The sequence below is a fragment of the Tachysurus vachellii genome, chromosome 13, assembly GCF_030014155.1.
Source record: "Tachysurus vachellii isolate PV-2020 chromosome 13, HZAU_Pvac_v1, whole genome shotgun sequence".
NCBI classification, from domain to species: Eukaryota; Metazoa; Chordata; class Actinopteri; order Siluriformes; family Bagridae; genus Tachysurus; species Tachysurus vachellii.
The window spans coordinates 5,313,964-5,329,203 of record NC_083472.1 but is presented as its reverse complement, the minus strand read 5'-3'; the positions used below and the strand labels follow the sequence as shown (position 1 = coordinate 5,329,203).

At 42.2% G+C, this 15,240-nt stretch overlaps 2 protein-coding genes across 2 annotated transcripts; one reads left to right on the top strand and one right to left on the bottom strand.

The window, feature by feature from the left end:
* Positions 1-62: 62 nt before the first annotated feature.
* On the bottom strand, positions 63-7,486 carry znf319b (zinc finger protein 319b). Its single transcript, XM_060886039.1, has 2 exons — positions 7,130-7,486; positions 63-4,639 (listed from the first exon to the last, which is right to left on the bottom strand). Exon 2 carries the CDS (start codon positions 4,318-4,320, stop codon positions 2,506-2,508), a length of 1,815 nt encoding a protein of 604 aa, XP_060742022.1. The 5' UTR covers positions 4,321-4,639; positions 7,130-7,486; the 3' UTR covers positions 63-2,505.
* Positions 7,487-7,887: 401 nt separating this feature from the next.
* usb1 (U6 snRNA biogenesis 1) lies at positions 7,888-12,189 on the top strand. Its single transcript, XM_060885917.1, has 7 exons — positions 7,888-8,181; positions 8,276-8,457; positions 9,629-9,812; positions 9,902-9,955; positions 11,023-11,128; positions 11,212-11,295; positions 11,899-12,189. The coding sequence occupies exons 1-7, from the start codon at positions 8,105-8,107 to the stop codon at positions 12,001-12,003; spliced, it is 792 nt and encodes a 263-aa protein (XP_060741900.1). The 5' UTR covers positions 7,888-8,104; the 3' UTR covers positions 12,004-12,189.
* The last annotated feature ends 3,051 nt before the right edge of the window (positions 12,190-15,240 follow it).

Genomic DNA, 15,240 nt, shown 5'->3' with positions numbered 1-15,240 from the left:
ACCTGCACATCATTTTTCCACAAACCCGGCTGAAATAAAACATTCAAATTCCAAACCCCACGCATTATTAATGAGAAAGTTTATTAGTTAGTGCTGTGTATATTAAATGCTACATACAGATATTTAGCATAAATGTCACATCCATCTCCACATGAAATTTTTCTTACTAACTCATCCACAGTCTACAATTTGAAAAAGCTAAAGAGGAGTTAAAGTGTGCTGTGGAGCACAAACATTTTTAAAACAGATTACAGGAACTAACACAGCAGGCATGCACGAGGCAGAGTGCAGGACCACAGACGCTCAAAAACCCCTCACCTCCAGCCAGAATGTCCCCATCGTCCTTATTACCCAGCATCCCTTCCTTTGTGGCCCCGACCCTCCTACCAAGTATATATATTTATATAGAAATTTTAAACAATATTAATAACAAAAAAAAAAAAAAAAAACCACAATGGAAATGTGAAAACAAACAAAAAAAAAAAGGCTTTTTTTTTCTTGAATCCCGACCGCCTGTTGAGTCAAACTTTTAATGCCTGGGGGAAAAAAACACCTTGAAAAACATGTTTAATTAAGAGTGTATATGTAAAATATATATATATATATAAAAATGAAAACCACAATATAAACATGGAGGCTATGGATACACCCTGAATCGCTCATGCTTTTAAGGCCAAATGTAGCTAGAGCTCCGACTTCCACATGGCAGGTGTTAATTATAATACTGCACGGCCCTCAGAGGCCTGCTCGTCAATCACAGCCACGTAAAAATGGAGATTAAAAAAAAAACAAAAAGAGTGCCACACAACCTCGCTTGTGCAAAACTACCACCTCCACCTTGGAGTTCAAAAGTAGGAGATGTAGAGATTTGCGTACGTTTATTCTGCACTGGCGTCCACATTCGCTCAAGGTCTAGGGTGCAAAAATGATGACTTGTTGACTGTCGGCAAATTAAGGACACTAAACAACATAGAATGGATGAGAGGGCATCGACCTTCACTCATCTCACATCACAGAGCGAAAGGAAATTGTTCTCATACTAAAAAAAAAAACGAAAGACGGCACACGCGCGGGCGTCATTTTACAGTATAAACGCAGGCAAGTCAACAGGAAATATAATAAATCTATACAGGCTGTAGAAATCTCGCTCATGCTACTGTACAGAGTCATAGTCAAAGTCTGGTTGACGTTAAGGGAGGTTGTGACATTGACCTATTCTCAAAGCTGGTTCTGAATGAGGGGGAAAAAAAGAAAAAGAAAAAGAAGGAGGGAAAAAAAAAAAACCCCGAATCCTCGTCTGTGAGGGAACGAACACGAATCATCAAGGTGCACAAAACTACTCGCGTATGACACCATCACCACTATCATCATCATCTTCATAAACAAATGCCTAGAAATCTACCAAGCAAATAAAAAAAAAAAAAAAAGAAAAAAGATTAATGGACAATTTGAGAGAGCTCCATATAATAATAATAAAAAAAATCTATAAAAGTTTTTAAGAAAGACTAAAGACAGGACTAGAAAACGTGACGTATACATACTATCCTATGTACTTACAGTAACACAAAGCTGCTTCAGGACAGTCACACTTGTGGGAATATGAACTGTATGTGTAAATGAGCAACGTATATATTTCTATATAGTATATATTTATGTATATTGCGCTGAAATGCGGAGACGGTGATGGACTACCTGGTTAACAACATGCCCATTCTGGGGTATCATACAGTACTTCCTTTTTTTTTTCTTTTTTGGTACATACAATTTCTGCCAAGTTGAAGGGCATACACACACTAACAAGACAGCGTGAAGAGTTCATAATATTGTAATAGCACAAAGTAGGCTAACCCCCATCTGTTACGGAACGTCTGGTCAGCTTCGTCTAGCCAAGGTGTCTAAAAGTAGGCAATACAGTTTGCAACAGTGACGCGAGTACGTATTTACAGTATTCTTCATTTCAGAGCATGGCTAGGGACTGACCAGTCTCCCATCAACTCACTCTTGATTGGTAGAAAGGGATCTGTAGCTGCAAATAAAAATAAAAAGCACACAAACACTATCTAAAAACGCACTAGCTACTGTCAACTATATCTTTTTTTTTTCACCCTTTTCCTTTTTTTTTCCCCTCTTTTTTTTTTTTTTTTTTTTTTTTTTAAATATAAACTCGTGCTCTGACGGATAAAAGAGTGATTAAACTAAATACCAAACTGAAAGACTGGCATAAAGACTCCAGAGTGAGACGTCTCTTCGTCTCTCCCTCTCTCTGCTCGCCATAGAAAGTGTTTGTCCTTCATTATTTTCCCTTGAATTGTAATAAAAATGGAGCTTTGAATCAAGGCTGGAAAGAGAACGATGCTTCTAAATTTCAGCACCTATTGCTTGTCCGAGATGAAGTGGTGTCCAACGGAACAATGGAGTAATTCGTGTACATGTAGGTGAGGAAGTGAATGTACCACTTGCTTAGTATTTGGAGCTATCTAAAAACAGAGGAACGCCACAGGAGGGTCACTGAATAAGGGAAGAAACTGGGTATCCGCCTCCTTCAGCAGTGTGTTGGACCGTGTGCTCCTGGAGCAATCCGAGATCTGCAAAGCGTTCTCCGCACCACACGCACTTGAACTGAGCATCCCTGGAGTGAACGGCTTGGTGTTTGGCAAGGTGCTCTCTCTGCTTGAAGCCCTTATCACAGCTTGCGCATTTGTACGGCTTCTCGCCGGTGTGGACGCGCCGGTGACGGTTCATCTCTGACGAGTATTTGAAGCGCTTCTCGCAGTCGGGGCACTTGAGCGGCTTCTCACGTGACGGGTCGCAGCGGTGCTGAACGAACTCGGACGACGAGAGGAAGCGACGGTCACACAGCGAGCACTTCAGAGGCTTCTCGTTGCAGTGTGTGGTTTGGTGGCGCTGCAGCGTTGATGCTTTCTTGTAGGCCTTGCCGCAGACGTCACACTTGTACGGCTTGTCCGGGTTGATGGGCGGGCTTGAGCTCTCGCCGCACTTGTGCCGTAGCAGCTCGCCCGACTGGCTGAAACCTTTGCCGCATGAGGCACACTTGAACAGGTTGTCCATGCCGTGCACGTGCTGGTGGTAAAGCAGGTGTGAGGGCTGCAGGAAGCCCTTGTCACACAGGTTGCACTTGAACGGTCGGTCTCCCGAAGCTGTGTGCGTGCGGCGGTGACGCACAAGAGCATACTGCTGCTTGAAGCTCATTTGGCAGTCATCGCAGTGATATGGCCGCTCCTCGGAGTGTGTGCGCTCGTGTTGGCGCAGGTCGGACGGCCGCTTGAAGCCCTTGCCACACGTGGCGCAGCGGAATGGCCGCGTGCCCTGCGGCTGACACTGGTGGTGCAGCAGCTCAGATGACTCTTTAAAGTGCAGCTCACACACGTTGCACTTAAACAGATGCTCTCCCGAATGTGCATACATGTGTCGCACCAGGTGTGAGCGGTGCTTAAAGCTCTTTTCACACACGGCACACTTAAACGCTCGCACCGAACTGTGCGTGTGCTGGTGGTGCTGCAGGTGGGACTGCTGGCTGAAGCTCTTGTCGCACGTATCGCACTTGTATGGTTTCTCGCCTGTGTGCACGCGCTCATGTCGTGTAAGTTCTGATAGGTGGCGGAAACCCTTTGAGCAAACAGAGCACTTGTAGGGCCTGTAAGGGGCCGAGGACTCAAAGGTGGGCTGTCCAGAAGCACCAACTGCTGCGCTGCTGCTTGCTGATGCACCGTCACCAGAAGGCTGAGCAGGATTGCTGCCTGAAGACGTTGGCGTGGCGTTTCCTGAAGACCCAGGCCTGTAGGTCTTCTCGCAGATTGAGCACTTCATGGGGTTCCCACTGTTGTGTGCATTGTGGTGCTGTGCCAGCGACGTGAGCAGAGAGAAGCCCATCTTGCACACACCACACACAAACGGTTTCTGCTCCACCTGCACACACTGGTGTTCCAAGAGGTCTGTGGCTTGGTGAAAAATCTTCAGGCACTGTGTGCACTGGAATGAGCGGTCCTGGCTTACCATGCACTGGTGCTCGTGCGGGTTGGCCAGATGTGAGATGTCATGGCCACACGCACCACATTTGTGGCCTCCTTCGCTCCCCACCTGCAATGTAGGCTGCTGCGCCTGAGCCGGATGTTGTTGCTGGCTGTGCTGTTGGCTGTGTTGCTGGCTGTGATGTTGCTGCTGCTGCTGCTGTGACTGCAGGGCATCTGGTTGCAGCACGATGCCGTACACGGCGCATCCAAGTGCGTTCTCTGCCCCCGGCGGGATGGTGTGGACGACAGGAGGCGGGGCAACAGCATGCTGCTGCCATGCCTCCGTCATCCGTGCCCGTGTGTACGGATTCAGCTTGGTGCCGTAGTGGGACCGCTTGGCGTGTGACTCCAGAGGGAAGGGGTTGCTGGACTGGCCGCGATGCGACAAGTGGGGGGGCAACGAGGAACTAATTTTGACGGCTCAGTAGGACCACCACAGGTGAGAAATTGGAGATGTATTACACCTCAAACCTCCAGGAGAACTTGCTGGCTCTAAAATGTGCTCAGAACACTGTGGGGGGCATCCTCGCAACGTGAAAAACAAGATATGGAAGATGAACAATCACAGGCACACCAGTTCCACCAGATTCCTTCAGACGTGTTCACTCCTGCAAAGAGGAAATCAGTTAATGAATTATTTGTGATAAATAATACAGTTAATAGGTCACACATTTATAAATAACTTGTTTTTATCTAATTTGTTAGCACTTGCCAAGACTAAGGTGAACGTGTCCAAGATATTTTTTATTTCAACTTGGCCCTGATCCATACTTTCATCCTGTTATATACACAAGTCAAGGACGACATGAGAATTGAGCATTAGAGTATTTCATCTGAGTATTTCACATTGAGTATGAAACATTGAGTATTTCATATATACACAACAGTTTCATTTGTAGCCCGTGTCTTAATGGGACGTCCACTTTTAGGCTGACAGATGCCGAGGAGGCAAATTTTAATACCCCATATTTAATGTTATGTATTTAATGTCGTGGCCTAATGGTTAGAGAGTCTGACTCCTAACTCTAAGGTTGTGGGTTTGAGTCTCGTGCTGGCCACGACTGAGGTGCCCTTGAGCAAGGCACCGAACTCTCCCAACTGCTCCCCGGGCGCCGCAGCATAAATGGCTGCCCACTGCTCTGGGTGTGTGTTCACGGTGTGTCACCATACTTAGCCCTATGTCCCGTTACTCGCTTTAATGGTACTTTTCATTTTTTTGGCATGTTTATTATCCCGACTGTGACTCAATTTTCTAATTTCTAATACAGACAAAATTTAAGATTGTGTCACTTGTAAATTTATAGATTAATATATGCTATGATGCTCATCAATAACTTGAAAAAACAAGTAATTCACGATCCAGCTGTCGGTTGCACTGCATTTTCATGCATTACTATCTACCTGCTCTCATGTTTTTAACCCATTCATCTTTATTACTCTGGGTTCCTTTACTTATCTGTACAGGATTAGTGAAGTTTTTGTTTTAAACACGTTGCATTGAAACAAACTGATCAAACTTTTACTTCCAATAAACAAGTAAGCAAATATAGACACAGAGAAAAATCTAGAAGTGGAAAGACACCGCTTTCTACTGCCTTCTCAACATTACAATCTCGCTTCCACTTCTGCTCGAAACGCGTTATGTTGTTACCTCGGTTAGTGCTCCTTGTATGTTCATTCACAACGCTCATCATCAAGCACACACGAACAGAACGTTGCTGACCAGAATTGTTTTTTGGGCTCGGCTTATAACAATAATGTGATGAATACTGACACTGAGCCTTGTTTTATCGATCGCTAAGCAGAGTTTGCATTGTAAACAGAACTGGAAATTTTGAGCTGGGTGTCTATGGCGATGAATGACAATCACTTGTAAATTATCAGGCGTTACACAGCATTGTCGATTTGCTTTCAGGGATGCCCACAAAACTCCATATAAGGCAGGCAAACTCACACCGCTGACATGACAAAAAAAAATGCAAGTTTAAAGAAAATTTAGGAAAATGGAGGAGAAAGAAAAATCTATCTACTGTACCCAGGTGAACATGGAAACCAAGCACATAACAGAGTTTAACCATTGTTTCATTCCTTTTAATTCAGAGAAAGATCTCAGTGATTCTCAGCTTGAAATCCTTCTAGCTCTCAAACATTTCCAAGTGTAACACCTCAAAATCTCAAGATCATAATGGATCGGTAACTTCATACATCTCTGAACGCCTGACAGATTCTGATCCACTTTGGGGTTTTAGGATCAAGAGCTGGCTTGTCGTAGGTTCCTGGAACGAGACAGAATTCAGGCTCCAAATGTGTTGAACCTACCGTTTATACGATACGGTTCTAATCCCAACATTTGATTTGATTTTATTTACATGTACTTAACTCTGTGCTGAACTGGTATTTGAATCATTCATTATGTTGTTTTTTTTTCTTTTGCATTTTATTTATTTATTTTTTATGTAAGGGTGCTCTAGAAACAAAACTCCTCATTAATCATGATCAGTGATGGATCTGAGTCAGTGATTAGTGTTTAAACTAGTAATTAAACAAGAGGAAAGTTGGAAAACTCTGCAGCCGGTCAGAAGGAAGAAGATGATGCTGCTCGTTGGAACTCCCATTGTTCTGCCTGGAAATGAACCAGCTCTGCTTTTAATACGAGATAAAATAAATAAAATAATATAATATAAAGTCGGGGGATTGGAAATACTCAGACAAAACCTCACACTTTCAACAGGCAGAATAAGAAAATGCACCGTTTATTTACTTACCAACTGAATAAACAAACATTTACGCCACTTGTTTATCTACATTAGCAATAGCAATAGCATTAGCAGCTATTCGGCTCGGTTTACATTTTTACACACGAAACGAATGTAGAGTGCACGAAGAAAAGTACAAAAAAGAAAATACCAATCTTAATGCTAAAACTAAACAAATAAAACATCTTACACGCTCATGTGCTGTTTACAAAATGGAAAAAATTCTCATTGATCCCGGAGAGCAAGCCGGCTAACTAGCTATTAGCATTAGCCGTCAGGATACATCGTTATTTCACTAAAAATAAACGTTTAAACACGTTATTAGCTTTTTTCTTTACATACCTCTTCGTTTCCCCGAACACAAATTGGCATCAGAATTTGTTCAATTTCCCTCCTTTTAAAATGTATTAAAATATGTTCCGGTTTCGTAACCGACCGAAGGCCACAATCTGATCCGCGGATTTTCCTGCTCTCTGGACGCCGCAGGCCGCTCACTTTAATCCGCTTGTAAAAAAGCACCGCGAAAGTCGGAACGGTTTCTCTATAAACAACTAGCAATTGTATCTTGCGTGTGCTGAGCGTCTAAAGAGATCAAGTCATCGGGTTAAAAAGTCATCTTTACGCGCTTTTTTAACTTAATTTCGGTTTTATAGCAGCAGCAGCAACAGCAGCACAAGGCTCCGTTTGACCACCAAAAAACCCCCCAACAGGAACCTGAATAATAAATAATCGGCATCATACAGAGAACACACCGGAAACATGGGTCAGATTGTTGTATTTTAAACAAATACAAACTTATCATCAAATACACAAAGCGAAAAAGAAGTTTATTTATTTAAAAATAAAAAAAATATTTTTGTTATTTATTACAAAAAAACGTGGCCATATATATTTTGGCTCGAAACGGATCATGGCTGGAATTCGTCCTTAAAAACGTTTTAAAACGGCCAACTTTTAAACCTTTTCTACTGAGATCGTTAAAAACCTTCAATACGACTTGCTAATTATTCACTTTTATCGACAAAGAAAAAAAAACATTTGTTGAATATTTCTAGCACGATTCCGGAACTAATTCGGTCGGTAATTGTTGCAGGTGGGACTTCATCACGGCGCAACACTTCGCCGTTCAGTCCCAAACATCTCTGTGTTTTTTTTTATTTAATAAGGGATCAAAACAACGTATAAACTATATTTCGATTACTACACGTTTTTATAGCTGGTCGTTTGGGATGTTGTGTTAATACACATGTCAATGAAGCTATATTTACGCGTGTAACTTATTTGAAACTGTTTATTTGTGTGTTTTTGGGTGTTAACATGCTGGTTAATTACAGCAGCAGCTCTGATGAGGAAGATGAAGTCGTTGCTACAAACAGAAATAATAATGAAACCAGGTTTGGTGCATCTGAGCATTAGTCATAAATAACTCTTTATTTTTTCTTTTTTTTTTCATGGAGTGAATCTGAACACTTATTATGTTTTATCCAGGGTTTCAGATCCAGGAAAGAATGAAGGTTCATGTCAGACTCGCCTTCCTCTCCCTTCCTCAGTGATTGAGATGTTCAGAGACTCAGAAGAGCAGCACTTTGATCACAGAGCTCAACATGGAGGTCGACTCAGGTCTTTCGAACACGAGAGAGGCAACTGGGCTACTTACGTCTATCTGCCATGTAAGACTCAGTCAAGTCAAGAAGCTTTTATTGTCATTTCAACCATATCAGAATCGGGTTTATTAGCCAAAGGTGTTGACACACACAAGGAATTTGGTTCCAGCTGTTTGTGATTCTCAAAAGTACAGACATATAGCTGTTGCAGTACACAGTGAAATGAGACAACGTTTTTCCAGGACCATGATGCTACATAAAACAAAGACAGAGCTAAGGACTTAGTAAGTTAGTCTTAGCCACCTAAAGTGCAACTGTGCAACCTGGTGCAAACAGTGCAGGACAAGCCAGACAAGACAGTGCAAACAAAAAAATTACAAGACAATACACAAAAGACGGTAAACAGAAACAGCGCCTACCAGTGTAAATACTGTATGTTCAGTGCATGCAGTGTTAGCGATCTAATGTAAAATCTGATGTGTCCCCCAGTCTGGTGCTAGCACATCAGATACTTAGCTGCCTATATAGGAATTAGGTGTATTGGAGAAGGAAAAACATTTGTATACAAATGGCTAAAGGTATGTGGAGACCTGACAATCGTACCTTTTTTCCAGGATTTTAACAAACATTTGGCACCGAAATTAGAAGCATGTGAATGTTTAGAAGGTCTTTGGTATTCTACAGCATTAGGATTTCCAGTACGATAAAGCTCATGTGCGAAATGTGAGACATGCATTCGCCTAGACCGATGCGGAATACCTCAAGTGGCCTGTTACGGAGCCCTGACCTCAATCCTCCTGAGCACCTTTGGGATGAACTGGAACACTAACTGCACTTTAGACCTCCTCATACAACATCAGTGCCTGATCTCACTAGTGCTGTGGCTGAATGAGCTCAAATGCCCACAACCCTCTCCAAAATCTAGTGGAAAGTCTTCCCAGAAGAGTAGAAGGTGCTAAAGTAAGCCAACCAGCCCTGGAATATGTTATTGTTTTAATAAGTGCATATGGGTGTGACGGTCAGGTCTTCACATACTTTCGACCATGTTGTATGAAGAACAGGATCTAGCGGAGCACGCAACCATGGACTTTGTACTCGTGCTTCAGATTCTGAAAAATGTGATTGTGGACTGTGTGAGGGTCAGTGAGGACAGGATTGTGACTCACTGACATAAACTCTTTTTTTACAATCAATGGTGTGTTTTAAATATTGGCCTGAATCTGAGGTTCCGTTTCAGATGAGCCTGAAGACGTGTTCCTGGAGTTGCTGGATGAGCTCCGGGTTTGTGCTGCAGCTCATGGCGTCACCTTGACCCGGGCCGAAGAGTTTCACATCAGCCTCTCTCAGACGGTGATTCTGCGACACCACTGGATTCAGCCGTTCGTTCAGTCGCTGCGTTCTGCGCTGGCAACATGCAGTGGGTCTGGACCTGTTTTCTTTAAAATTACCCCTTTAACCTGAAGATTACTTCATCACGTATATTAACTGTGAGCCTTTTTGTTTTTTGCAGATTTGTATGTCTAGCAGATAAACTGAAGGTTTACTCCAATCAAGAAAAAACTAGGCAAGTTTCTCATCTTACATGAATTTTAGGAATGTAAGTGAATGTGACTGTATTGTTTGCAGTGAACAGATAATGTATCGCATGCAGACATGAACTGAAGGTGGACTATCATTTTTCTCAAATTGACTAGGAGGATGTATGATGATTTATGTTTTTATACCTGTGCAAGTGATCAGACGGATATGAAGTCGTAGGACAAACAAAGACCATGTTCATTAACATGCAGTGGATTTTACATTTACGTTTACAACATTTGGCAGACGCCGTTATCCAGAGCGACGTACATAGTGCAGTGCATTTGGATTTACATTTAGATGCTAGTTTGCTTGTAAATCATTTGAAAATATCATGGGCAGGCCCAAACAGAAATATTAGGGTTTTTAAGCAGAATATTGGTTAAAAAAAAAAATGAAAGTAAGAGACTCATTCTGGATTAAACCACACTCGGGTCTAGTAAAAATCTAAATGCAGATTCGGATATTGATGTTTTCAGCACTACATATGTACGTATAAACCGCGACCTTGAGTTACTCCCTGGATGGATTTGGTGTTTATTTGACAAATGCGGTTTTCTTCGAAAGCAAAGCAGAACTTCTATCTATATCAGGCATATTAGAATTATCGTCATATATACATTACAGCATAGTGGAATTCTTCTCTTCACATACCCCAAATGAATGGGGGGAGGTTTGAGGGCCTTGCTCAAGGGCCCAACAGTGGCCAAGCTGTTCAGTTGGGGTAAGCTGTGAACAAGCCAAGCTGTGCTGGGGCTTGAACCCCGATCCACCGATCAACAACCCAAAGCCTTAACCAGTTGAGCCACCACTGCCCATATAGTTAAGCAAATAGGGGAGCAAAGGCAAGTAAAATACGTTCTGCAAATACAATTTACACCTTTACAAAGAATTTTTGTTTGTCGTTATCCCTAAAAACGAATGTTTCTTGCACGTTTAGTCACTTTCAGTCCCAGCAACATAAAAGAAGTCGTTTATATTCTCGCTTCCGATGAGCCGGCTTTCAGACCCTGATTAAACGTTTGTGTCACTGTGACCTCTCATCCTCTGCAGGACTTTTCTCGGTATGGAAATCTCGACAGGTCACATGCAGCTTCTTGAAGTTGTGAAAAGTGTGGACAAGGTCATGGAAGAGTTCAACCTCAGCACTTACTACGAGGTCGGCAGATTTGATCAAGAAACCGATTTGATCAGATGTTACTCGACCTTTGCTTTCATTTGCTCACTTATGATGTCTTCTAGGATCCGTCGTTTCACTTGAGTCTCGCCTGGTGTGTTGGTGACTTTGCTGAAAAACTGCAGCATACCTGTTTAGCAGAATTGCAGGTACAGTGCTGTGAATTTTTCGTTACAGATGACCGACATTTTGACTAAACGGATATTCCGAAGAATTTAAATGTAAAAAGGAATAGGAAGAAATAAAATCCTTAATTCCAAAGATGTAGAAGTCGAGGAGAAACGCTGGAGTTGCAATGCAACCATTTCACACTGACGAGTCTACAGAGACACAGAGATTTCACAGAAAAATGCACGTGATCAAACATGACTTCAGAAGAAGTCAATGAAAAACAAAAAAGCAGAAAATAAATACTTCTGGCTGAGAAGGCGGTATAGGTGCTTCGTTCGGCTCGGGTCGTGTTGTGACTCGCTGCTGTGTTTGTGAGCCGTGAACCTCCGTGATCAGGAAACGTAAATATCACACGATTGTTGTTTACAATTCGAACACCAGGGAGGCTCTGAATCGATCGGGAGCAGTAATCGTAGTGCACGCTGTCTAATATTAATGAGAGCAGCTAAACAAGCATCCGTCACTTCCTAAACATGTTTACATTGACCCTGTACGATTTTTCTAATCAATTGACTACCTGAATCTCACCCATGTTACTGACCTGTTTTAACCTCTGAACTGTTTCCTTTTTCTCTCTCCAGAGTCTCATGGAAGGCCACGAAGACGAACCTTTCCAGATAAAACTGAAGTGCAAGGAGCTCCGCTGCAAAACCGGGAATAAATTCTATCAGTTCCCAATAAAGTGACACAATACAGTTGGAAGGATATTACAGTAATAATAGACTAAAGCCTTGAGACACTCCAGACAATCAGAAGAGTCAGAGTAGCTTTGCTGAAGATGTGATGAATGTACAGTTTTACAGTGTGAAGTCTACCACATGGAAAATGTTGTGACTGGCGATAAACGACGTATTAAAGTACCTTTATTTTAATATATTTTTTGTACTGACGTTTATTGTCACCGGAACTCGTGTAAACTACGACTTCTCAAAAAAAGTCTAACACGGATACTGAAGATTTATATCTAATGCACTGCTGCTTAGGGCTGCAGCTATGGATTATTTTAGTAATCTAAATTACTATCGAATATTCCATTGATTAATCGAGTAATCGGATAAGAATTACTTTTTCTTTTCTTTTTAAAAAGAGGAATACTGAATATGCAAGAGAAAATAAGACGGGTCTTAACTTATTTGTTTACTTTGCTGAAATTGCATACATTATTTACTGCGAAAACTAAACCCATGTAGTCTGTGACCGAGAGAGTGAGACTAGGAACATGAACGACGCTTAGGCTTTCACAAAACCTGGAAAAATTTGGGGACATTTTTAGCCACCGTATTGATTTACGGTCTTAAATAGTCACTATATATAACCACAACCAACATACATTATTACAGGCCTTTATTTTCAACTAGTAATCATAATGATTTAGGCTAAATGCGAACGCTAACGTTACTTGAGATTAGCGGGTTGTGCGTCAGTAATAAAGTAATAAAGACTGTCCGAATTCTTAATTCTTCTACATTTGTATACTGTAATGATTTATAATCCCAATATCACATGTGACATAAAAAAGGCAGGGTCTGGTTTCTCTTCAGGATTCGCTTTGTCATATCAGGGAGATTTTCTTTGCTACTGTCCTCTCTGGCTTGATTTCTGTAAAGCCCCGTTGTGATAATGTTTATTGTATAGATAGCTGAATCTATACATTGTTTTCTGTATCAGTAAATTCTAATTTCAACGAATACGATGGAGAAATATTATCAAACGAATCTCACATCTTTGTCAAGAGTTTCTCTTTTTCTCATTTATTCTGTAGCTTTCAGTCTCAGGGATAGAGGTATGATATTATATAAGCTTTAAATCATGTTGTCATTAGCTGCTTATCCTCCATCACTCATACTCATGTATGTTATTTGCCTCAAGAAAAACACCGTTACTCTTACCCCTTTCACACAGTAGAGGAAATAGCTGTTTCCTGTAGTATTAACGTGTGAAAACCTTACTTGTCATACGCAACATCCGACACAACGAAACCGCCGACAACGATTTGTTCCTTCTAACAAATTACAGCTTCTGCTGTTCTGTTTAATAACGACAGACTCAACAGAATCAAATGTCGGTTATTTTTAGGGACAAGCTCAAGATTTTATCTCACTTCAGTTTTTTATTTTCACCTTCCAGAGGGATATAGAATACGTAGTATATTGATGTATAGTATAGGAACTAGTGCTTTATCCTGGTGGAGGTCTCACTTGTGATAGGCTCAGGTGGTTTGCCCAGACTATACCCAGGCTAGCTAGTTCTACCTCCTCTGCCAGAACCCCCAGACAATCCTAAGCCAACTTTAAGATACCATCTCTCCAGTAGGCCTGGGGTTTGCCCCGGGAGTCTCCATCCAGGGGGACAACACTGGCAAAACTATACCAGGAGTTGATCAGAGGGCATCGTTGTAAGGTGCCCAAAACTGATTTTTGAGGAGCAGAGGATTTACTCCACTGCTCTCCCAGATTGTCAAGCTCCTCACCCAACTGTGCAGATTAAGCACAGCAATTCTACAGAGGCATATCATGTCTGCCTTCTGTGCTTACAACATATCATTTAGGTCACTGACAGGAATGCAGACTGATTGGCTAACAGATTCTGCTTTACCACTACAGACTAGTACAGCAACTGTAACTAGTACAGCAACTGATCTTTTTGGCACTCACCTTTTGTTTTTCCATCACTTGTGATAAAGATCCCAAGATACTTAAACTCCACTAGGGGCAAGGGAACCAGGGGCTCAGGGGCAAGGGAGCAAGGGATCCATGGGCTCAGGGGCAAGGGAGCAAGGGAACCATGGGCTCAGGGGCAAGGGAGCAAGGGAACCATGGGCTCAGGGGCAAGGGAGCAAGGGAACCATGGGCTCAGGGGCAAGGGAACCATGGGCTCAGGGGCAAGGGAGCAAGGGAACCATGGGCTCAGGTGCAAAGGAGCAAGGGATCCATGGGCTCAGGTGCAAAGGAGCAAGGGATCCATGGGCTCAGGGGCAAGGGAACCATGGGCTCAGAGTTAGAGGTGCTGAATTTTCAATGTGAAGTGAATATTGTGCAAATGGGACCTCTGGTACCCCTACTGGACACCTTGGTAGCATCTCAATATCCTTTCTGAAAAGGACTGGAGTAAAGACATTACCCTTTGAGACTCTGGTCTGACAGCCAACTTAAAGTGTTTTGACTTGCAGAGGAAAGCACTCTCACTACACTCATACAGGGAATAGATCATGCAAGGTAGCCACAGAGAGACCTCCTATTCCTGCATGGACAGGATCATACTGCCACATCTGGCCCCCTGTTCTGCAGTCTGTGATGAACCCACATTGTTGCATACATACATACATGCATGCATACATACATACATACACACTGAACTATATATCTTGAATTTCTATTATATTAATTCTTTATACTACTCCTTATGTTTATCTTTTGTTCTATGTTTATGTTCTGTAAAGCTGCTTTGTGACAATGTCCATTGTAAAAAGCACTATACAAATAAACTTGAATTGAATTGTTTCTCCTGAATCCAGCTCACATCTACCAAGGTCTACTTTACAGAACCCTGAGCTATAGTTTTCATCAGAGACTAAGGAGTCACTTTACCATTGGAATCGGCCCCAAGTTTGTCAATAACGTGAACATCTCTGCCTGGATCTCATCCACTCCTGCAGCATTGTAAAGTTTTCTAACCACCGTAACCTCAGCCACAGAGATGTACACCAGAGATTGCTGGCACTGCCACCTGTAAAGAGGGCATGTCTGTTGGGTTCTGGAGTAGTGATCCCCAGTCAAGCCCAACACTCGCCTACCATGCTGTAAACTATTCTACATAGTTACATGTTTGTTATGCTTCGGCAGATAAAAGCAAAAGTGGTTTGAGTGTTACAGAGCAAATGGTAATGTCACTGAATTATTATTTAGTAAACTATGACTATTAAT

Bases quoted from the DNA above. Each gene is read 5' to 3' on its own strand.
- znf319b (XM_060886039.1), bottom strand. From the start codon at position 4,320: ATGACGGAGGCATGGCAGCAGCATGCTGTTGCCCCGCCTCCTGTCGTC.
- usb1 (XM_060885917.1), top strand. From the start codon at position 8,105: ATGCTGGTTAATTACAGCAGCAGCTCTGATGAGGAAGATGAAGTCGTT. The intron at 8,182-8,275 runs GTTTGGTGCATC...TGTTTTATCCAG, and splicing joins AGAAATAATAATGAAACCAG to GGTTTCAGATCCAGGAAAGA. The intron at 11,296-11,898 runs GTACAGTGCTGT...TTCTCTCTCCAG, and splicing joins CCTGTTTAGCAGAATTGCAG to AGTCTCATGGAAGGCCACGA.